Source organism: Mycteria americana, unplaced genomic scaffold, assembly GCF_035582795.1.
Source record: "Mycteria americana isolate JAX WOST 10 ecotype Jacksonville Zoo and Gardens unplaced genomic scaffold, USCA_MyAme_1.0 Scaffold_37, whole genome shotgun sequence".
Lineage (NCBI taxonomy): Eukaryota > Metazoa > Chordata > Aves > Ciconiiformes > Ciconiidae > Mycteria > Mycteria americana.
The window spans coordinates 2,192,567-2,214,255 of record NW_027445624.1 but is presented as its reverse complement, the minus strand read 5'-3'; the positions used below and the strand labels follow the sequence as shown (position 1 = coordinate 2,214,255).

General features: G+C 56.3%; 2 protein-coding genes across 3 annotated transcripts; both read left to right on the top strand.

Annotated features, from left to right (window-relative positions):
- The first annotated feature begins 1,241 nt into the window (after positions 1-1,241).
- Positions 1,242-6,023, top strand: LOC142403516 (olfactory receptor 10H2-like). Of its 2 annotated transcripts, none has more exons than XM_075489775.1 (2): positions 1,242-3,601; positions 4,036-6,023. In XM_075489775.1, exon 2 carries the CDS (start codon positions 4,777-4,779, stop codon positions 5,764-5,766), a length of 990 nt encoding a protein of 329 aa, XP_075345890.1. In that variant the 5' UTR covers positions 1,242-3,601; positions 4,036-4,776; the 3' UTR covers positions 5,767-6,023. The 2 variants fall into 2 exon arrangements, with proteins under 2 accessions (XP_075345890.1, XP_075345891.1); XM_075489776.1 differs by having other exon boundaries at positions 3,791-6,023.
- Positions 6,024-12,045: 6,022 nt separating this feature from the next.
- On the top strand, positions 12,046-21,414 carry LOC142403523 (guanylate-binding protein 1-like). The gene is made up of 11 exons (XM_075489784.1): positions 12,046-12,102; positions 16,096-16,306; positions 16,398-16,525; positions 16,967-17,076; positions 17,390-17,592; positions 17,711-17,953; positions 18,255-18,535; positions 19,123-19,335; positions 19,461-19,563; positions 19,682-19,875; positions 20,027-21,414. The coding sequence occupies exons 2-11, from the start codon at positions 16,114-16,116 to the stop codon at positions 20,195-20,197; spliced, it is 1,839 nt and encodes a 612-aa protein (XP_075345899.1). The 5' UTR covers positions 12,046-12,102; positions 16,096-16,113; the 3' UTR covers positions 20,198-21,414.
- The last annotated feature ends 275 nt before the right edge of the window (positions 21,415-21,689 follow it).

Genomic DNA, 21,689 nt, shown 5'->3' with positions numbered 1-21,689 from the left:
AGGGTTAGGTGACGGTTAAGGTTAGGGTAAGGTTAAGGTTAGGCTCTGGGTCAGGGTTAAGGTTAGGGTTAAGGTTAGGGTTAGGGTTAAGTTTAGGCTCTGGGTTAGGGTTAAGGTTAGGGTTAAGGTTAGGCTCTGGGTTAGGGTTAAGGTTTGGTTCAGGGTTAAGGCTAGGCTCTGGGTTAGGGTTAGGGTTAAGGTTAGGGTTAAGTTTAGGCTCTGGGTCAGGGTTAGGGTTAAGGTTAGGGTTAGGGTTAAGGTTAGGGTTAAGTTTAGGCTCTGGGTCAGGGTTAAGGTTAGGGTCAGGGTTAAGGCTAGGCTCTGGGTTAGGGTTAGGTCTAGCATTTGGGTTCATTTTGGCGTTTGGGTTTAGGGTCGTAGGGTCAGGGCTCACGTTCGGGTTAGGGTTTGGGTTAGGATTAGGGTTCAAGTTAGGGTTAGGGTTAGGATTTGGGTTATGTTTAAGGTCAGGTTTAGTGTTAGAGTGCGGTTTAGAGCTGGGCTTTGGGTTAGGGTTAGGTTTAGGATTTGGGTTAGGGTTAGGTTTAGGATTTGGGTTAGGGTTAGGGTTAGGATTTGGGTTAGGGTTAGGATTTGGGTTAGGGTTAGGATTTGGGTTAGGGTTAGATTAGGGTTAGGATTTGGGTTAGGGTTAGGGTTAGGGTTCAAGTTCGGGTTAGGCTTAGGATTTGGGTTATGTTTAAGGTCAGGTTCAGTGTTAGAGTGTGGTTTAGAGCTGGGCTTTGGGTTAGGGTTAGGGTTAGGATTTGGGTTAGGGTTAGGATTTGGGTCAGGGTTATGTTTAAGGTCAGGTTTAGTGTTAGAGTGTGGTTTAGAGCTGGGCTTTGGGTTAGGGTTAGGGTTAGGATTTGGGTTAGGGTTAGGATTTGGGTTAGGGTTAGGGTTAGGATTTGGGTTATGTTTAAGGTCAGGTTTAGTGTTAGAGTGTGGTTTAGAGCTGGGCTTTGGGTTAGGGTTAGGGTTAGGATTTGGGTTAGGGTTAGGATTTGGGTTAGGCTTAGATTAGGGTTAGGGTTAGGATTTGGGTTATGTTTAAGGTCAGGTTCAGTGTTAGAATGCGGTTTAGAGCTGGGCTTTGGGTTAGGGTTAGATTTCAGGTTAGGGTTAGGGTTAGGGTTAGGGTTAGGGTTAGGGTTAGATTAGGGTTAGGGTTAGGATTTGGGTTATGTTTAAGGTCAGGTTCAGTGTTAGTGCGGTTTAGAGCTGGGCTTTGGGTTAGGGTTAGGGTTAGGATTTGGGTTATGTTTAAGGTCAGGTTTAGTGTTAGAGTGTGGTTTAGAGCTGGGCTTTGGGTTAGGGTTAGATTTCAGGTTAGGGTTCGGGGTTGGGTTGGGATTTGGTTTCGGGTTCGGCCGTGCTGCAGGAGGTCACCCCTCCAGCCTTGCCCTCTGTCCCCGAGGGCTGCGGCCACCCCTGCGCCGCGCCGGCAGCTCCCCAGGTCCCCCTGGCGTCGTCCTCGCTGTCCCCTGGCGCCGCCCCTTCTTCTCCTGGGCCCCTTCTCCTGCCCCAAGTCCTGCAGGACCCGTGGGAGCTCCACCAGCTTCCTCCCGCCGCTCCCTCCCCTCAGAACCTCATCGGCGTCTCCACGTTGCTCCCCAAAAGTTGCCTTCAAGTGTGGTCTGGGGCAGGTGAAGGCAGCCGGGGTGGGCAACGGTGGGGAAGGTGCAAGGGATGGATGGCCACCAGGATGGATGGCCACCAGGACGGAGGTCTGTGAAGTTAAGGAGCCGCATGGGGATGGGTGCTCACCACCCCTCCAGAGACATGGGGAGGCAAACCAGGAGCTGCGTGGTCACGCAGATGTGGGGAAGGGTTTCTCCCCACGGGTTCCTCTGCAGCCCTGGGGTTAAGCCAGACCTGGAGCAGGGATGGTCCTCTCCATCCTGGAGGTCTGTGCAGAAAGCGGGGACTCACAGCGAAATCCCGTCATCTCTGCTGGCGCTGCGGCGCTGAAGGCACCTTCCAACAACCACACGCTGAGATGGAGCTGGTCTTGCAGGTCCCAAGGTGATGGACCTAGCTAAGACAACCTTTGAGAAGCTCTCAGGCTGTCCTACACCTGGCAGAGCACTAGACCACTAAATCCAGTCCCAGAGAGCTTGACGAGAAGCTCTGGCTGATGCTGGAGATATCTGTGATGAGGCCATTGGCCTAGAGGCTTGTTCCATGCACCAGATCTGCTTCTGAGGTGGTCACCCGGGCTCTCTGGGTAGTCACCAAGGGGTAGATTGGAGCATGAGACCCTACAAGTGGCCACCTATATCTTGGAGGTTATTTGTGCCCCAGAGCCCTTGGCCCAGATCTTCTCCAGCTCTCTGAAGACCTGAGGGACTGGCTCAGGTGGAGATACCTCCACAGAGGACTTCTGGAGTGAGAGATGAGTCCTCACCTTACACCCTGAGAAGGAAACAGAAGAGGCCGTGGGTTTCCACTGGAGACCTGGGTAGCCCAACCCAACCCTCTCATGGTTTTGGGTGCATCGTTGCGTTTTTCAGAATTAGTCTTAAAACGCGACGTTAAACTCTCTTGGAGCCCTGGAGAGGACCTGTGCCACCCCAGGAGACCCTACGAGCCGCGTGCCCCGTGCGAGGGGTGGGAGGTGGCACCTCCCGGCTGGGCTATTCGAGTGCGGTCCTGGAAGAGGGCCGGGTGGCCGTGGCGCGTGTGGAAGGTGATGTTGTGCCAGGAGCCGCGTGCCCGCAACCCCTCCCTTCCGCTCTTTGCGCAAACCCGTGGCTTTTTCAAGCTGAAAGAGCTCAACCCTTGAGTTCTTCAAGAAAACCGAGGTGGTCCTGTCTGCTGGAGCTGCAGCAGCGTTTCTCCTCGGGCGGCAGCGTCACCTCCGGACCCCAGGCAGACGTTTAATCCTCTTTACGGCGAGCAGACGGTGCTGCACGTCGCCAACCTCTGGAGAAGCACCAGGATTCCCGTTGGCGTGACCCCACGTGGGATGCTCCACCTCCGGAGACGTGACAGAGGGAGCCGTGTCTCCACCTCCCCACGGGCTGGTTCTTCAAGCTCCGGTGCCAGGCTTGAGCTCCTACACGTCCCTACGCTTCCGCACCAAGGGAGCGTGAGATCTTCAGCCCCTGCTGCCGCCTGGGACCTCTGTAAGAGCCAGGCGTCATCTGACCTTGGATGATGACACCCAACCCGGTGCCTCCACCCACCCCCGTGCCTACAAACCATTTAAGTCCCTCTGTAGAAGCCACACTGGTGGCTGGACACGGAGGGAAAAGGCAGATGGGACCGTCGCTGGGCTGATCAGGCTGTTGCCTGGTGTGTCCGTCCTTCCTGGAAGAGCGAGTGCTCATCACCTCATCGTTGCCATCGGGTTGGGCGGCCGAGTCCTGCTGAAGATCAGGGAACGGCTTCTCCTCCCGAAGCCTGGGGGTTGACAGCAGCAGCAGCAGCAGGAAAAAAAACAGTTTTAAAGGTATTAAGGAATTCCTACAGTTCCAAGACCATCAAACTGCATCTCCTCTAATTTCCACCATCCCCGATGCCTAGAGACGTCCCTCGAGCTGGACCTCCTGGAGCACGAGGACCCCTGGAGCAGCGTGAGCCACCCCCTCTGAAGGTAAGCGACTGCCGCGGTCGCACGAGCTCCTGCGAGCAGCGCCTCTTCCCCTCTAGGAGGAGAGACCTGGTGGGCATCCAGACGGAGGCGAGACATCCCCTTAAGATGTCGCTTGGTTGCCTCTCCTAGAGTGCGGTGGGACTGCTGACCGTGCCGCTCTTCCCCGCTGCCGTCCCACCCCTTGCCCAGATCTGCTGATGGGGTGAAGGATCCGAGTTCATCCCGGTGCGGAACAGGTAGGGTGTCCGCCCCCCTCCAGAAAGCCCCAGGAGCAGCGCCGGTGGGCGCAGGTCCCCGGTGGGAGCAAGGGGAGCGTGGAGAGGCTGGCGGAGGTCTACAGCCGGCCGCGATGAACCCAGCCGTCTCGCTGCCCCGTCCCCTGACCCCGCCGAGGACCCAACGCCCTTCCTGCCCCTCTGTCTTCTTCTTTCCAGTTGCAGTCGGTGACTCTTGCGCACGGGGGACCCAGCTAACGTGGCACAACCCCTCAAGCGGTGGAGAACGAGAAGATGCTTTGTGCTTGACCCAGGATCGAGCGTCCACGGGGAAATTCAGCCTTGAGAAGGGAATATCCCAAAAATCAGTCCTCACGCCAGGCTGCAGCTCGCCGCGCTCGTCTTCTGCTCGCGTGAAGCAGCCCCTCGTGCTCTTACGGGTTGGTCCTCACAGATGTATCGGAGTAACTCTGTTGCCTGCAAAGTCTTGGTACCAACCATCACAGAAGACACCAGGACTTTGGCTAAAGAGGACCATGGAGGCGTTTGAAAGCCGTGTAGAGGTGACGCTCGGGGCCGTAGTTTAGTGGTGGAGTTGGCAGCGTTAGGTTTACGGTTGGACTCGATGATCTTAAGGGTCTTTTCCAACCAAAATGGTTCTGTGACGTTCTTGGCTTGGCCGTTGAGCATCAGCATGGGCCAGGACTGAGTTTAATGTAAATTAGTGACGTCACCGGGTTCTTCTCAGCTGTGCCGGGACAGAAGCTCTTGAAGGTACGTGAGATATTGCTAGGCAAAGAAAAGGTTTGGTAGATCTCAAGACGTGCACATCGATTTCCACGTTATTTCTTGCGGGAGATAGGTAGGAAGCAAGAACTGAAGCCTGACGTAGGTGCTGTTTCCTCCACGGGAGGCCGAGCTGCTGGTTAAAATGTTGTGCCCTTCTCGGACAAAGCACAAATGCCAAGGGACAACCGAACCGCCCCGCCAGGCTTCATTTTGACCGGGTTTTCCCACTTCCCTGAGCTCCAGGTTGTGTTGTTTGTGCTATTTCTCCTCATGCACGTGGTGACCCTGACTGGAAATATGGCGATAATGGTTGTTATCAGGGTGGACCGAGGGCTGCACACGCCCATGTATCTCTTCCTAGGTGCCCTGTCCTTCTCAGAGCTCTGCTACACCTTCTCCATCACCCCAAAGATGCTGTCTGGGTTAGCGACGGGAACTCGAGCCATTTCTTTCCTGGGCTGTGCCGCACAAATGCATTTCTCCTTCACGTTTGGCTTCATGCACTCTTTCCTCCTGACGGTGATGGGGTACGACCGCTACGTGGCCGTCTGTCACCCCTTGCGTTACAACGCCCTCGTGACCTCCCGTGTCTGCGTCCAGCTGGTAGTCGCCTCGTGGCTGGGTGGGGGTCTCCTGGGGCTGCTGGTGACTTGCTCTGTCTTCCAGTTACCCTTCTGCCAGTCCCACCAGATTGACCATTTCTTCTGCCACGTGCCCCCCCTGCTCCAGCTGGCTTGTGCCGGTGGTGAGATGGTTGCCACCGTGGTCAATGTCCTTTGCGTGACTGCCTTGTTGGGTTGCTTTCTGCTCATCCTTCTCTCCTACGCCTTCATCCTTGGCCGCATCCTGCAGATGCCTTCGGCGGAGGGGAGGCGCAAAACCTTCTCCACCTGCGCCTCCCACGTCGCCGTAGTGGTGGTGCATTACGGCTGCGCCTCCGTTATCTACCTGCGCTGCAAATCGCCCCGCGCTGCGGGAGCGAGCGCTCTCATCGATGTGTCCTACACCGTCTTCACCCCTTTCCTCAGTCCCATCATTTTTAGTCTGCGAAGCAAAGACTTAAAGGCGGCCCTTTGGAAATCCCTGAGGAAAAGCTTCGTCATCAGGAACGCGAGTTTTTGGCCAGGCTCTGGTTTCAGCTACAGGAGTGGTTATCGCTAATTTTTTTTTTTCCCTTTGCTAGTTCCTCGCTGCTTTCCAAACAGTAGCTGTACTTTTTCCAGGACGATGAGTCATTCCCCCGGCTGTCACGTCTTTCACGCTCCCTGGGCATGGCAGACCTTGCTTGGCTGGAGTGTTTTGATTGAACTTTTAGCGCTGCGAACTCAAGAGCACGCAGAAGCAAGAGCGACGGCAGCTCCAGTGCCCTCGAAGCGCAGACGCGGGCAACTCCGCGAGAAGCAGCAGGCGAATCGGTCTGACACGGGTCCCCCACCCTGGGGACATTGACTCCTCTTCTAATCATGACTTTGCCTCTTCCGTTGATGACTTTGGGGCTGGTCCGAGAAGGTCTTGGATCGATTCCCTTTCGATTTGTTCCTCTCGTGACGAATTGCAAACTCAAAACCACTTGGGGACAAACGCAACCTACTGCTCTCCTGTTTTGCAAGTCCCGCTTGTCTAAGGCAATTAAAGGTGGCTTTAAAAAGGTTGTTTACAATGAAAGGATTTTGTTTGATTTAACTCTTAACATATTTGCAGTCCTGTTTATATGGAATATATGTGCGGGTGGTGAGCCGCACGGAGAAGCCCTTGAGAAGCAGAGACTTGGAGGTCTCTCCTGGGGCAGTCGTGAGTGTCCCAGAGCTGTTCTGGGCTTCCTGGCAGATGAAAGGTGACTCAGACGGAAAGATTTATCCCTTACATCCATACAGATAACCGTGACGTAAGCACATGTTGGTTGTTTTGGGGGTTTTTGGGGGGTTTCTGTTCATTTCTGCCTGCAGAGCAATCCACAGCAAGGCACGGGCTGGTCGCTCCATCTCTGAGCAGGCACCAACTATCTTTATTTTTCATTTTAAGTCGATTTTAGGACCAGAAACCACACCTCCTCCCTTCCTAACACACGTGTCACTGCAGGGGGGGCAGTGAGAGCAATAGCGGGCATTGCTGATGGTGATGGCCACGTGTCCCTCTGCCCTTGGGAAGACCACCAGAGCAGGGACCGAGATACAGCCCTGTCTCTGGAGATGTCCTTTCCCTGAGACACCAATGCTCACATGCACCTAGTGACCAATTTCCCACCCCCTCAAGGCGAATTTCATCCTAATTTTGAAATTTGGTTTACTTCAGCACAATTTTTGGGCGGCTCCCGATGGATAAACTGAAAACCTCCCTGGTCCTTCAGTGGTGATGAGCAGATCCTAAGGAGTCTGAAATTCAGAGAATGAGTATCCTCGCCGGGGAAACCAGAGGAGGTGGACACCTCCTTGGGACGCTTCCAGGGCGTGACGTGGCAGCAGACCTCCTGCAGTATTCACATACGTTTGCATGGCTTTGCAGGGCTCTTTCCCTTCAGGCTGGGAGGTGGATCTTCTCCTCTACGCTAAGGAATCTGAAAGAAAGGGTTAAATTTTCTGGGTAGGGAAAGGGTCTCACCAAGGGTCTTGGTGAGGCCGTTGGTGGCCAAATCAGGTAGCAGGGGCTGAGCCAGGCAAGGGCTTGGACATCTCACTGCCAATATTCTGGGGGCAGATGCTCTGGTGTGAAAAGGCAGCGCCAACCATCAGATAAAGAATTTAGATTTACTTTATGTCCTGCATTTAAATCTCATTCTGAGTGATCAAGGACAACCCTTTTGGGTGGAAGGGACGTCTCATCCAAGACCACAGACTCAAAGGCCGGCTTCTGTCCCGTGCAGGACTCCATAAAAGACTCCGTGTCCACCAGGAGCTCCTGGGGAAGTAAGAAAGGCATTGCAGAAACGGGAAATAGCCTTTGTCTTTGGAGATATTATCTTCTGCTAGATGTTTTGCAGAACTTTTCCCCGCTTCTCCTCAAATTGCACCTGCAAATCGTTAGGAACCTCCTTTCTCCTGATGTCGTAGGGGAGCCCAAGTCACAAGAGGGTCCAAAGTCCGCGAAAGTTGAGTAAATCTCATAAAACAATGCTGCAACCAGATGGTGCTGTTTCCCAAAACAGGGACACTGTAGGAATGCCTGGAGAATCAGAAGCGTCACCTCATCGCAGCCCTCGATTTTAGGGCTGTGTCCAACCAGGATTTCAGTGAAATTCCCGCTTGGCCCCGTTTTCACCCTGACATCATCTGCTTCACCGTGAACAAGGGGAGGTGACTGATATTCCTGCTAGGAAGCATTAAATGCAGTTGTCCAGTGGGATTTGGCAGGTGACCCCATACCATCTCAATGAGCTTTTCTCACCAAGCCTCATTTCTCAGCAACCCCCGTTGCTTTCTGGCTGGTACTCCTTCACCAAAGCACAGACAGATGTCAAAGGCCCAGGCCTGAGCTTAAATGAGCTCCTGGGACCATGGGCATGGGGTGTGGCTCTCCAGGTGAGGCTGGTGAGGGCCATTAAGCCCTACTGGTGCCCTCAGGGCCTTGACGCTACCCAACACAAGCGTGGCCAAGGGAACGGGCCTGGAAGAATCAGTGAAGGCGGGTGTGGGTGCCTGCCACCTTCCTGGCCCCCCAGTCCCGTCGCGACCTCAGGTGGAGGTGGTGACCCGCTGGATTTAAGCGTATGAGTCAACGGAGGAAAAGCAGCTCAGGAGGAGTCCCTCAGCGAAGAGGGAAGATGTGATGTACAGAAGCCCCCATCTCTGCCATTGCTCCGGGGGGGTCCAAGTCCTTCTGGTCGAGGCCCAGCCCGTGGATGGGGTGAGGCCAGTAGCAGCCCTCCCAGCGCACTGGGACTGGGGCTGCTCGGAGCCAGGTCGCTTGGGCGTGAGGCCCAAAGCTGGTGGTGAGCTCTATCAAAGGCTGAACGCTCACCCTATCTGAGGCTGGGAGGAGAGCTGTAGTTTCAGCAGGTACCCTCTGAGCCCCATCATCCAACGAGCTTTCTACCAACCGAGTTGTGTATCCAGACCACAGTGTTCCTACTTGGGTACAAAGAGCATCGTGGGAGACTTGAAAGCCTTGCCAAAGTCAAGGTAACTTACTCCTGTTGCTATTGCCTTGTCCCCAACTCTAAGCGGTTCGTCACAGATGGCGAGGAGGTTGGCGAGGCGTGATTTAGTCCACGCTGGCTGTTCCAAACCACCTTCTCATTTGTGATGTGCCCAGAGGTTTTAGGAGGTCTCCTTACGGGAGGAGTGCTACCAGAGACTGGAGGAGGTGAGGCTGGCTGGACTGAATTTCTCCATATGGACCTTCTGGCTGTGTTTGATGATGGGTACAACACCTTTCTTTCACTGGTCGTCTAGGACCTCTCCCAACCTCCATGACCTTTCAAAGCTGATAGGAAGCAGCCTTGCAAGGACATCAGTCCCTTCTCACGGCGTCGTGGCATTCAGCCCCGCACGCCCAGGGACTTCTTCAGGCCACGTTCTCTCCTGACGTCCCTGACTCAAGCCTCATCCACTGCTGAACCCTATCACACATCACAGAGGCCTGGGAGACCTTGTTGCTGAAGGCTGAGGGAAAGAAGGCGTTGAATACTGTAAGGGCCTCGCAAAAATTGGGAGGAGAAGGAAAGGGAGGAGCACGAACACAGGCAGCGATGAGAAACAACCCTCGCCAGTCTTGTTAACTCATGAGCCACCGAGCGATTATAGGTGCCGCTGCTAGGAGGACCAGCTTGGACATCGCAACTGATGAGACTGTAAGCCAGGAGGGAGATCCCGAGCACTGTACTGGGAAGGGTGCCAGCTACTGGAGTGAATGGGGATCCCAGTACCAGCTACTGGAGCCAGTGGGATCCCAGTGCCTGAGTGGAGGGGGTCTCAGTGCAGCTACTGTGGCGGGTGTGTGGGGGGGTCTCAGCCACCAGTCACTGGGGTGGGAATGGTGTGTGTCCCAAAAACCAGCTACTGGGAAGGACTGGTGTGAGTGAGGGGCTCGGTGCCCACGTCTGGAGCGGGCCCATGGGTGACGGCCCACGTCCCCGGTGCTGGCGGGGGGATAGACGTCTGCGTCTTCCTCAGTCGTGGTGTGCGCTCACCAGCAAACCTCAAGCTGGACCAGCCAGCGAGGGGGTCCTTGGATCCAGGCTGGGGTGTCAGGGGTGACGAGGGTCCCAGGCTCCTGAGGGGACCCACGGGCGTGGGGTGCCTGCGGGATGAGCGTGACAGCGCCGGGTGCTTGCGGCAAGCATCGAGACGGCCCAGGGGACGCGTGGGGTGGGTCGGAGGGCTGGCATCTGGGCGCAGGAGGGCACGCTTGGGTGGGGGGCGATGGGGCGTGGGCGTGTCGATGGGAGAGCGGGGGGGGGGAAACGGGCGGGGGGGGGGTGCCCACGCGTGAGGGGGATGGCTCCTGCCCCTGCGCGAGGGAAACGGGCGTGGGGACGTGCGGAGGATGGGGCCGTAAGGGGAAGGGGGATGTGCGAGGGGGGGATGGAGGGGTCCATGGGGGATGGGAGGTATTTTCAAGGGGGCCAGGGCATCCCTTCGAGAGGGGAAGAGGGACGGGGTAGGGCTCAGTGAGGGAAATGGGGTCCGGGGCACGTCTGCGTGAGGGGATGCTGGGGGAAGGGGGTGCCCGTGGCAGAACGGGGGCTGAGGCTTGCTTGGGGGGGGGGATGCTGAGGAGTACGTGTGTGGGTGGGGTGCGTCCTCGTGAGCGGGCAGCACGAGGGACGCGAGCGCGAGGGGACCACGTGCGCGTCCGCAAGAGGGGGACACGGGGAGAGGCGGTGTGCGTGGTGGGGCGGAGGGGTTTAGGGGCCGGCCGGGGTATTTCTTGGCAAGCCCTCGGATGAGCGGCTCACGGGGGTGGTGGCATGTCCTCGAGGGGCGTGGGGAGAGGTCTCTGGGGGGGGGGGACACACGCGCATGTGGGAGAGCAGCAGGGGCCGTGGCAGGACTGTCGGGGTGTGCGTGAGAGCGCTGCCGTCGGGGACACGTCCGCGGGTGGAGGAGCAGAGGAAGCACGCGAGTTGGTGCTCCAAGAGGGGACGGGGCAACGTGGGGGTCGCGTCGGGGCGGTAGGGATGGGGAGGTGGGGGACCCGCGTGGCGGGTACAAGAGGGAAGGGGGAACCGCGGCACAGCACGCGTGGCTGGGACGGAGTTAACTCCCTTCATCGCGAGCCCGTGGTGCTAGGGACGTGTTGATGACTGCCCTGCTTTCGGCTGGGGTGGAGTTAATTTTCTCCCTGGTAGCGGGTACGGGGCTGCGTTTTGGAGTCAGCAGGGGAATCGTGCTGAGAACGCGCCGATGTTTTGGCTGTCGCTAAGCGGCGTTCGCACTGGGCAAGGACTTTTCAGTCCTTGCTCTGCCAGCGAGAAGCTGGGAGGGGGCACGGCCAGGACAGCTGACCCAAACTGGCCAAAGGGCTATTCCATAGCACGTGACGTCATGCCCAGTATAGAAACTGGGGGGAGCTGGCCGGGGAGGAGCTGTCGCTGCTCGGGGACGGGCTGGGCATCGGCCAGCGGGTGGTGAGCAATTGCATTGTGCATTGCTTATTTTGTATATTCTTTTATCATTATTATCTGCCCTTCCTGTTCTGTCGTATTAAGTGTCTTTATCTCAACCCACAAATTTTACCGTTTTTTTTTTTTTTTTTCTCCCCCATTCTCTCCCCCATCCCACTGTGGGGGGGCAGTGGGTGAGCGGCTGTGTGGGTGTTTAGCTGCCTGCTGGGTTAAACCAGGACAATGACATACAAATATTTTGGCTGCTGCTGAACGGCGCTTGCACGACATCAAGGCCTTCTCTTCTTTCCCACTCTGCCCCAGCAGCGAGCAGGCTGGGCGTGGGTTGGGAGGGGACACGGCCAGGACCTTCCAAGATCATCTAGTCCAACCCCCCTGCCGCGAGCAAGGACATCTTGCCCTAGATCAGGTTGCTGAAAAGCCCCATCCAACCTGACCTGGAGCACTTCCAGTGATGGGCCACCCGCAGCTTCCATGGGGCTCCTCCGGGCAGCTTGTTCCACATCTCACCAGCCTTCCACACTAGGTAACGTCATGCTCAGCAATAAAAAGTGGGCTCAGAGAAGAAGGGGTGAGAGGATATCTCCCGAGGTGGGTGTAACTCTCAAACTGGCTGGGCAGCTGGGAGGTGGGGAGTGTTTGCTTTTGCGTTGCTTGCTTTTCATTCTCCTTCCTTCACTGATTAAACCACCTTTATCTCACCTGCCCCGGGTTTTCGTGCTTAGCTGCTGGCCGGGGTCAAACCACTGGCCAACGGTGGGGTTTTGTTCCTCCCTCCTAGTCCCTGACTTTCACTTTCGCTCTCTGACTCACCCCCCCCCCCGGTTTCCTGGAATAGGAAGAAAGGGGCCGGCCCAGGGCGCAGGATAAAAGGCAGGGCAGGACCCAGGCTGCAGCAAAGCTGTTGCAGCCCAGGGCGGGTAGCGAAGACGACGGTGAGTCCCTTCCCCTAATCCCTCCTCTGCACCCCACGCAAGCAGCCCTGGGCACGGGGGCTGTGGAATGACTCCTTCGGACCCCAGCAAGCGACGACAGGGACCCCAGTGGGTGGGAGGAGGAGGAGGAGGAGGTCCAAATGTCTGCTTGGGCTCTGGGATGGAGCAAGGGGAATGGGTGGCTGGGAGCCTGCGTTCAACCCTCTTAGGCTTTGCATGCAAGTTAGGACTCGCCTAAGCTCGGACACTATGCCCTAAGATTTCCTCTCCTCCCTGCTGTGCTGGGAGTGCCCGTGACATGAGGGGCAGCCTGGTGTCCCCCCCGTGGCAATCCCCTTGGTGTTCCTGGAAGAGGACGGGGCTCGTGAGGTCCTCAGAGAGGATTCAAAGCCCGGAAGCGGGCGGCGTTGATGGAGTTCGCCGTTGCTGGAGCGAGTCCCGGGCTGTCTGGGAGGTTGCAGTGGGGCAGCTTCTGGGTGTGGGATGAGCTCTTGCGCTGCCTCTGCATCCATGGGGTTTACTGGAACCTGGCAGGGCCTGGGTGATGGCTGGGGCTCGGTCTTCTTGCGCATCCTGTGCTGGTTTTGGCTGGGGTGGAGTTAATTTTCTTCGTAGGGCCGTGTTTTGGATTCGTGCTGGAAACAGCGCGGATAACACAGGGATGTTCTCGTCCCTGCTGAGCAGCGCTTACCCGGCGCCGAGGGCTTTTCTGCCTCCCCCCCCCCCCCCCCAGCGAGTGGGCTGGGGGGGGCACAAGAGTTTGGGAGGGGGCACGGCTGGGACAGCTGACCCCAACCGACCCAAGGGCTGTTCCACACCATATGATGTCATTGCGCAACAGTAAAACCAGGGGGGAGGTTGGCGGGGGGGCTGCTGCTCGGGAACCGCCTAGACGTCGGTTGGTTGGTGGCGAGCAATTGGTTTCATTTGCATCACGTATCTTTCTTGGGGTTTATTTCTCTCTCTCTTTGTTATTTTCCTTTTCATTACCAGTTATTATTAGTATTATTATAACTCTTTCAATTATTAAACTGTCTTTATCTCAACCCGTGAGTTCTTTCACTTTTCCCCTTCTGATTTTCTCCCACATCCTGCTGGGGGGGGGAGTCGGCGAGGGGCTGGGTGGAGCTTAGCTGCCGGCTGGGGTTAAACCACGGAAACCCCCAGCCTCCTCGCTGGTGGGGTGGGGTGGGAGGCAGAAAAGTCGCGGCCTTGACTCTGTGTCAGCACTGCTCAGCAGTAATGAAAACCTCCCTGGGTTATCAACGCTGTTTCCAGCACAAATCCAAAACGCAGCCCCATACCAGCTACTGTGAAGAAAATTAACTCTATCCCAGCCCAAACCAGCACGTTCTCCACCCTTTATTCCATCCCGTTTACGTTGTGCTCAGGTCCCGCACTATCCAATACACCCTCATTACCCACCACGCCCCTTCCCATCCTTTGATACAATTCACAGACGTCGTTCCCCTGGTCCATGGACCACCCCTGGGAAGTGTCCGTAAAATGTCCACAAATGTCCACAAAATGTCCACTGAGTTCCTTCGGTCCATGACTTTGGGCTCCATCTGTCATGGTGGTCACTCAGGACAGGAGAGGTGGTGGGTTGCGTGGAGTTCCTGGGCACCAAAGCCAGCTCAGGTCAGGTTGCTGCTGCAAGGACCTGCTGCTGCGAGGACCTGCTGCAAGGATCTGCTGCAAGGATCTGCTGCAAGGATCTGCTGCAAGGACCTGCTGTGAGGACCCTCCTTGTAAGGCTTCTCCTCCGTTGGTTCGGGGGTTCCTGCTAGAGGCACCCCCAGAACGTGCAACTCAGATCCTGGGTTACAACAATTTCACGGTATTTCCATTCCATTCTCCACCCCTGGTCCCTCTGGGCCAGACCATCGGGTTCAACGTTGCAATGAACTCCTCCCCTTGGCCCTGCTCCGGCTTGGACTTATCCAGGGACTGCAGTCCCTGAGGGGTGTACCTGCTCCAGTGGAACCTCATCTATGAGCCAGAGGCTCTCCAGGGCTCTACCTGCTGTGACATAGACTTATCCACAGCCACAATCGCTTTGAGGTGCACGTGTTCCAGCGTGGCCATGTTCTCCATGGGCCACCATGCCTTCAGAGATAGACCTGCTCCAGCGTGGCCTTCTCCAGGGGCCACCATGCCTTGAGAGATAGACCTGCTCCAGCGTGGCCTTCTCCAGGGGCCACCATGCCTTCAGAGATAGACCTGCTCCAGCGTGGTCTTCTCCAGGGGCCACCATGCCTTCAGAGATAGACCTGCTCCAGCGTGGCCATGTTCTCCATGGGCCACCATGCCTTCAGAGATAGACCTGCTCCAGCGTGGCCTTCTCCATGGGCCACCATGCCTTCAGAGATAGACCTGCTCCAGCGTGGCCATGTTCTCCAGGGGCCACCATGCCTTCAGAGATAGACCTGCTCCAGCATGGCCATGTTCTCCAGGGGCCACCATGCCTTCAGAGATAGACCTGCTCCAGAGATAGACCTGCTCCAGCGTGGCCTTACCCACAGCCACAGTCCCTTCAGAAGTAAACCTGCTCCAACATGGCCTTACCCGTGGCTGCGGTCCCTCCAGGGGCGTACCTGCTCTGGCGTAGGTTTATCCACGGGCACACACTTTGAGGTGCTCCAGCATGACCTCATGCACAGCCACTGATGCTCCGCCGCCACTAACGAGCCCTAGACTCTAATACACAGTGAGGCAAGCGAGCCCCATGGCAAGCACAGGAGCCCGCTGATTAATAGCTGAACAGCAATAACAGCTATAAATTCGATCTAGCACATTCCAATCAAACCTGTCGTTATCTGAAAACCTTTGTGCCCCACATTGGACACCAAAAAGGACCGTTGTGATTTAACCCCAGCTGGCAACTCAGCCCCACCCAGCCGCTTGCTCACCCCCCCCCCCCGGTGGGATGGGGGAGAGAATCAGAAGAGTAAAAGTGAGAAAACTCGTGGGTTGAGATAAAGACAGTTTAATAGGGAAAGCAAAAGCCGCGCACGCAAGCAAAGCAGAACAAGGAATTAATTCACTACTTCCCATGGGCAGGCAGGTGTTCAGCCATCTCCAGGAAAGCAGGGCTCCATCACGCGTAGTGGTTACTTGGGAAGGCAAACGCCATCACTCCGAACGTCCCCGCCTTCCTTCTTCTTCCCCAGCTTTCTATACTGAGCGTGACGGCGTATGGTATGGAATAGCCCTTTGGGCATTGGGGTCAGCTGTCCCGGCTGTGTCCCCTCCCAGCTTCTTGTGCCCCCCCAGCCCCCTCGCTGGTGGGGTGGGGTGAGAGGCAGAAAAGGCCTTGGCGCCCTGTGAGCGCTGCTCAGCAGGGACGAGAACATCAACACCGTTTGCATCACAGATCCAAAACGCTGGAGTGTGGGGAGGGGGTCACCCACCAGTGCAGGGGAGGAGGAAAGGAGAGATGGGAGCCTTGCAAGGGCAAGCACCAAGCATGTCCCTGTGAGAGGCGCAGAGGATGGTGAGAGGGGGGTTGAGGGGGTCGGGCTTAAGAAATTAATGAAGAAATTCATAAGAAGCTCCCCTAAGCTTCACTTTCACCCCCTAACCTATCCTTTCCTTAGTGCTCGTGTGACTCTCCAGTCATTCTCTTGCCCCAGCGCCCTGCCTGAGGCCGCTGCCATGGCCCACACCCGTTTTTGCGCGATGAACCACTCGGCAAACTTCAAATTGGTGTTCAGGACATAATGCAGAGCACTCCCGCTATCCCACGGGGCTTGCAGAAATTGAGCTCTTTCTGTTGCGTGGCAAACGGGAAGGGATTGCGCGCCTCTTCTAAGGGTCATCGTTGTCTTCGCAGCGCCACTTGCGAGGGGCAAAAAGAGGCGTGGTGGAAGGAATTGGGTGCAAAGCATGATTTGCTTGTAAAAATGAAGTAGGATGATAATGACTGTCCCTGTTTGGACTGCGGGGTGTCCCCACCTTGTTAACCAGCCCCTCTCGCCGCTTCCTCTGCAGGCTGGTTTGCTGTCAGCAATGGCGTCCGAAATCCACATGCCGCAGCCTGTCTGCCTCATTGAGAACACACGGGCGAGGGGGCTGGTGGTCCAGCAGGAGGCCCTGCAGGTGCTGTCAGAGGTCACCCAGCCTGTGGTGGTGGTGGCCATCACAGGGCTATACCGCCGCGGCAAGTCCTACCTCATGAACAGGCTGGCTCGTCAGAGGAAAGGTGAGGGAGGTCCCAGCCCTGGATGGTCAACGTACCTGGGGTTTCCTACTCTGTATTTACCGCTGTTGAGACCCTTGCGTCCTCCCCACAGGTTTCTCCTTGGGCTCCAGCGTGCAGTCCCACACCAAAGGTATCTGGATGTGGTGTATGCCTCACCCCTGCAAACCTGGACACACTCTGGTGCTGCTGGACACTGAAGGGCTGGGCGACGTGGAGAAGGTGTGGAAGAAGCAGAAGCTCCCTTTGTGCATTCCCAGCACTTTGTGGAAGCTCTTGAGGGCCCAGCCATGGTGACCAGAGTCCCAGGTGTTCCCACCACCTGTGGTGGCCTTCAGCCTATGTGCTGGGAAGAGCCAGAGGCCATGGGGAAGGAGGTCGGGGCAGACAAGTTGCCAAATTCCTCTGCTTTTGTGGAAAAGAGCAGCACAACAGGAATGAGGAGCTCAGGGAGCACTTTGGCAGAGGTCTGTGGGACCTTGAGAGTTAAGAGTTGAGGATAAGCCCAGCTACAGAAAGACATGGTGATGGCATGGGGGTGGGTCTCTCCAAAAACTGTTCTTGCCATGGCCTGTTGGTTAGGGGCATTCAGGGTCTGGGGATCTGGGGCTTTGCTCATACTTAGGGGGTCTTGTTGATAAGAGCCAAGGGTTGTTGTTCCAGGGCGACATCAAGAATGACACGTGGATCTTTGTGCTCACCATACTGCTCTCCAGCACCTTGATCTACAACAGCCAAGGCACCATTGACCAGCAAGCCATGGAGCAGCTGCAGTATCCTTGGTGGGACAGCAGCACGAGCGATGCCCTCCTCTCCCTGTGTGGTGGGCTGGGGATTGACAAATCCCAGTTCCTCAAACAGCTGCAGAACCTTCTGGTGGTGCCCAGTGACGTGCTTTGAGTCCTTAGGAGTCCCATGTTGTGGACTTCAGGGCGGGGGGTTTTTTCTCCCTCCTCGTTTGGGTGGTTCCAGGCTGTTCTCTGTCCCCACAGAGTCCCCTCTCTTTCCCATGAAGTGCTGAGTGGTTGCAGGATGGCAATGCTGCATTCAGAGCTGAGGTCCCTGTTTCCTTAGCCAGCTCCCTAGCTATGTGATGAAGCTGTCTGAGCACATCAAGTTGAAAGCAGCAGCCAAGCAGAGTGCAGATGAGCTGGAGGATTCAGAAAAATTTGTCCTTTTCTTCCCGACTTTTGTCTGCGCTGTCCGGGATTTCACACTGCAGCTGGAGGTGAATGGGAAGGAAGTCTCTGAGGATGAATACTTGGAGCACTCACTGAAGTTAAAGGCTGGTAAGGGAATGGTGCTCTGGTGCTGGAGACGTCCAGCCCCAGACACAGCAGCGTTTCAGTGTAATTCAACAACAGCCCAAGCCCGGTGAACTTGCTCCGTTGTCCTCTTACCCCACAGATAGCGGCCCAGAGGCCCAATCCTACAATGAGCTCCGAGAATGCATCCGCCAGTTCTTTCCGGATCGCAAGTGTTTTGTTTTTGAACAACCGGCCAGCAGGAGGAACCTGGCCCACTTGGAGGAGCTTCAGGATGATGAGATCAATCCTGAATTCCAGCAGCAGGTGGAGAAATTCTGCAGCTACATCTGGGAAAAGTCTCCCCCTAAGACCATCCCTGGTGGGCACGTCGTAACAGGGAACTGTGAGTACTGGCTGTCCAGAGGGTTGGATGGCCGGCAGCTCTCGGGACTGTGTTTGGGGAAGGATCAAACGCAGAGTCAAACGATGCAGGTGGGGAAAGGGAGAGCTTTTCTGCTGGCTGCTGTCCCTGCCTCTGGATTTGGAGCTTTTGGATGGTGCAGGCGGGGCGGGAAAGAGTTAGGAAAGGAAGTTCAGGAAGACTGTGGCATGGAGGCAGCAGGGATATGGCAGGACCCGGGGCCGAAGGGGAGCCTGCGTTTTGCTCAGGCTGCAGACCTCTCATCCTTGGTCCTCCTCGGCAGTGCTGGGGAAACTGGCAGCGACCTACGTGGAGGCCATCCAGAGCGGGGAAGTGCCATGCCTGGAGAGCGCGGTGCTCGCCCTGGCAGAGATTGAGAACGCAGCGACGCTGAAAGAGGCTGTGACGTTGTACCAGGATCTGATGGAGCAGCGGGCAAAGCTGCCGACAGAGACCGTTCAGGAGCTACTGGAGCTGCACACCCAGTGCGAGCAGGAGGCGCTGGAGCTGTTCATGGCACGGGCATTCAAGGAGGGCATCTACTACTTCCAGGCAGACCTCATCGTAGGTGGTCCCCAGCCCAGCCAGAATTCCCCTAGGGACACCATCATCCCCTTAGCTTTGGGAAAATAGCATGGGGGGGCAACAGAAAATGGTCCTGGGGGGCAGGGGTCTCCCTGCCTCCTGCCAGGGGACACTGCTGTGCCCTCTCCAGAGGAGGCTCAGTCCCGATGCCTGCTCTCACAGTCTGCAGACTGGCAGTTGTCCCCGCTGCACTCCCTAGGTTCAAAGGCTGTGCTGCAATGGGGACGAAACTCGGCCCTGCCCCTTCTCTTGCTGCAGCCCAGATGTGCCTCTGCCCTGGCTGGAAGCCTCTAGCCTTCCACGCTTCCCCTGTCCTGCTGACTAATTCTTGTCCCGGTGTTTTGTGAAGCCTGTGGTCCCTGTCATGCTCTCTGCCCCTGTGCACCTTGGTCCAGAGGTGTCCGTGGGCGCAGAATGCCCTCCCCATCTGTCACCTCCCAGCTGGTTACCCCACAGACTGGAGATCCCGATTTCCGTGTCGACCTGGCTTGACTTTTGCCTAGCATGAGAGCTGTGGATGCAGCTCAGCCTGGGCTGATGCCTTCCCTCTGCATCTTTCCGGACAGCACCAGGTACAGGCAATCAAGGTGAAGTTCTGCAAGGACAACGAGCAGGCGTCCCGTGACAAGTGCGAGGCTGCTCTCAGGGAGCTCTCCCAAGACATGGAGAGACGAATCAGCGATGGTGTCTACAGTGTGGCAGGGGGTTACCAGCTGTTCAAGGGAGACGAGCAGGCAGTGGTGGAGAAATATTGGAAAGTGCCTGGCAAGGGGGTGAAGGTAGGAACAAGAGGAGCTCCCCTTCAAGTGGAGAGGCTCTATGTCCCATCCCCTTCCCCCAAGAAACGATTTCTCCCCAGCTGCTGTTTCTCCTCTTGACTCCTCTCCTCCCTGTGGTCCTACAGGCTCATGCTGTCCTGCAGGAGTTCCTCCAAAGCAGAAAGACTCTGGCCAAAAGCATCCTTAACACAGACCTCTCCCTGACAGAGAAGGACAAGGAGATGAAAAGTAACCTCCGGGCTGGAGAAATGCCACTGCCTGTAGATGGAGGGGGACAAGAGGTACTCCTTGGGGGCTTGTGCGCTCAGCTCCTGCCCTTGCAACACCTCTGTTTCTCTGTCACCAGGTGCACAAGACCAGTATGAGAGAGCTGAGCAGGAGAGGGAAGTCCAGAGGAAGGAGGAGGCTGAAGAGAAGCAGAAGTTGCAGGACCAGTTACGCAGCCGCGAAGAGCATGTACTTCGGCTGAGAAAGAAGCTGGAGGATTGCCATGAGAAGCAGCTGGAGGAGCACCAGATGATGATCAGACATAAACTAGAGGTACCAAGTGGGAGAGCACGGGTGCCAAGATGTGGCTAGCATGCAGGAATGGCAAGGGGGTCCCAGCTGGGTCCCTCCTGTTGCTTCTTGGCTCTGTGCCCCTCTCACTGCACGCACCATGCCCTTGCTGACAGCCTGGATATCTTCACAGGAGGAGGCAGTGTTGTTCAAAGACGGCTTCCACGAAAAAGCCTTCTGCATGCGCCGGGTGACCTCTAAACTGGAGGAGGAATATTGCAGCATCAGGAGCAGATTCACGTCCTGGATCCCTGTAGTGCTATCAGTTCTGGTGGCCTTGGCATTTGTCGTAATTCGCCTTTGAAGACCATGGAGATTTTCTTTATAACCCCTGTAGTAACAATGTAAGAGAGGTGCCTAGTGTCCCCACGTACAATTCTGTGAAATTTTGAAAGCCCTTGCTGCAAGATGCTTGTAACAGAGTAGGGAAGTGACCGCCACGTTCACTTGTACCGCACCATCTAGTGCTTTCATGCATGTCTCCTCCAGGAGAAGGTGTTCTCCTCTTCCCTCCCAGAGCATCTGGTCTCTGACTTCATCTGAAGGCACAGGGAACATCTAAAGCCAGGGTGGCCTGGGGCACAGAAAGGCCGTAATGCCAGCAGGCAGGTCTGGGAGCATTTTTCCATGCTCAGAACACGTCACTGGGGGATCTAACCCACCTCTTCTAGAGACCTCCTCACCAGGGCTATGGAAAACATGCCCGAGAGAGCTTTAAGCCCACTAGCGAATATCCTAGGGTCACACTTACTGCAGCAGAGTGACCCAGAAGGAGTGAGCCCATGATCCAGGGAGCAGTGGATGAAAGCCATCCTCTGCTACGTAGCTATTCCCACCCTGGTCCTTAGCAAGGCTCTTCTCACTTTGAAGCTGTCAGGCAGTTGTCCCCACAGGGCTGTTCTGCTCTCTGCCCGCTCACCCCATCTCCATGCTGCTCCCTCTTTCCTTTCTTCAGACCAAGAGATCCCCAAGTGCCCCTTCCCAAGGGTGTCTGGGGTGCTACAGGAGATGGCTGCAGAGGGTCCATGGCAAGCGCGTGTCCCATTGTGCTGGTTTTGGTTGGCACAGAGTTAATGTTCTTCATAGCCGCCAGCGTGGTTCTGTATTTCGGATTTGTGACCAAAACAGTGTTGGTAACACACCCCTGTTTTAGCTGTTGCTGAACAGTGCCTGCCCAGCATCAAGACCTTTTCTGTTTCCCACCCACCAGCGAGTAGGCTGGGGGTGGGCAAGAAGCCGGGAGGGGACACAGCTGGGACAGCTGACCCCCAACTGATCAAAGCGATATCCCAGACCGTATGACATGGTGCTCAAGCAATAAAAGCTGGGGGAAAGAAGGAGGAAGGTGGAGTGTTTGGAGTGATGGCGTCTTCCCAAGCCACCATTACATGCGATGGAGCCCTGCTTTCCTGGAGATGGCTGAACATCTGCCAGCCGATGGGAAGGAGTGAATGAATTGCTTGTTTGGCTTTGTTTGTGCACACAGCTTTTGCTTTACCTATTAAACTGTCTTTATCTTGACCCACGAGTTGTCTCAGTTTTACCCTTCCCATTTCCCCCTTCCCCTAGATGTGTGGGAATCAACCCACGACCTACTGGGGTCAACCCATGACACTCATGGACAAAGGGGTTTCCCTCTTCCCTACAGGGAATTAAATATTCAGCTGCACCATGAGAAGAAGCAGGGACACTAACCATTCCAGTAACATGAAGGCGTAGAGGGTTTTGAGTTCTTTATGGACAGAGGGGCTGCTCCAAAGGCAGTCACCCCAGTGGCACTAGTCCCTGACATGACT

Coding starts and splice junctions, on each gene's coding strand:
- LOC142403516 (XM_075489775.1), top strand. CDS start 4,777: ATGCCAAGGGACAACCGAACCGCCCCGCCAGGCTTCATTTTGACCGGG.
- LOC142403523 (XM_075489784.1), top strand. CDS start 16,114: ATGGCGTCCGAAATCCACATGCCGCAGCCTGTCTGCCTCATTGAGAAC. Junction 19,336..19,460: donor TGCCTGGCAAGGGGGTGAAG/GTAGGAACAAGA, acceptor GTGGTCCTACAG/GCTCATGCTGTCCTGCAGGA. Junction 19,564..19,681: donor GAAGGACAAGGAGATGAAAA/GTAACCTCCGGG, acceptor CTCTGTCACCAG/GTGCACAAGACCAGTATGAG.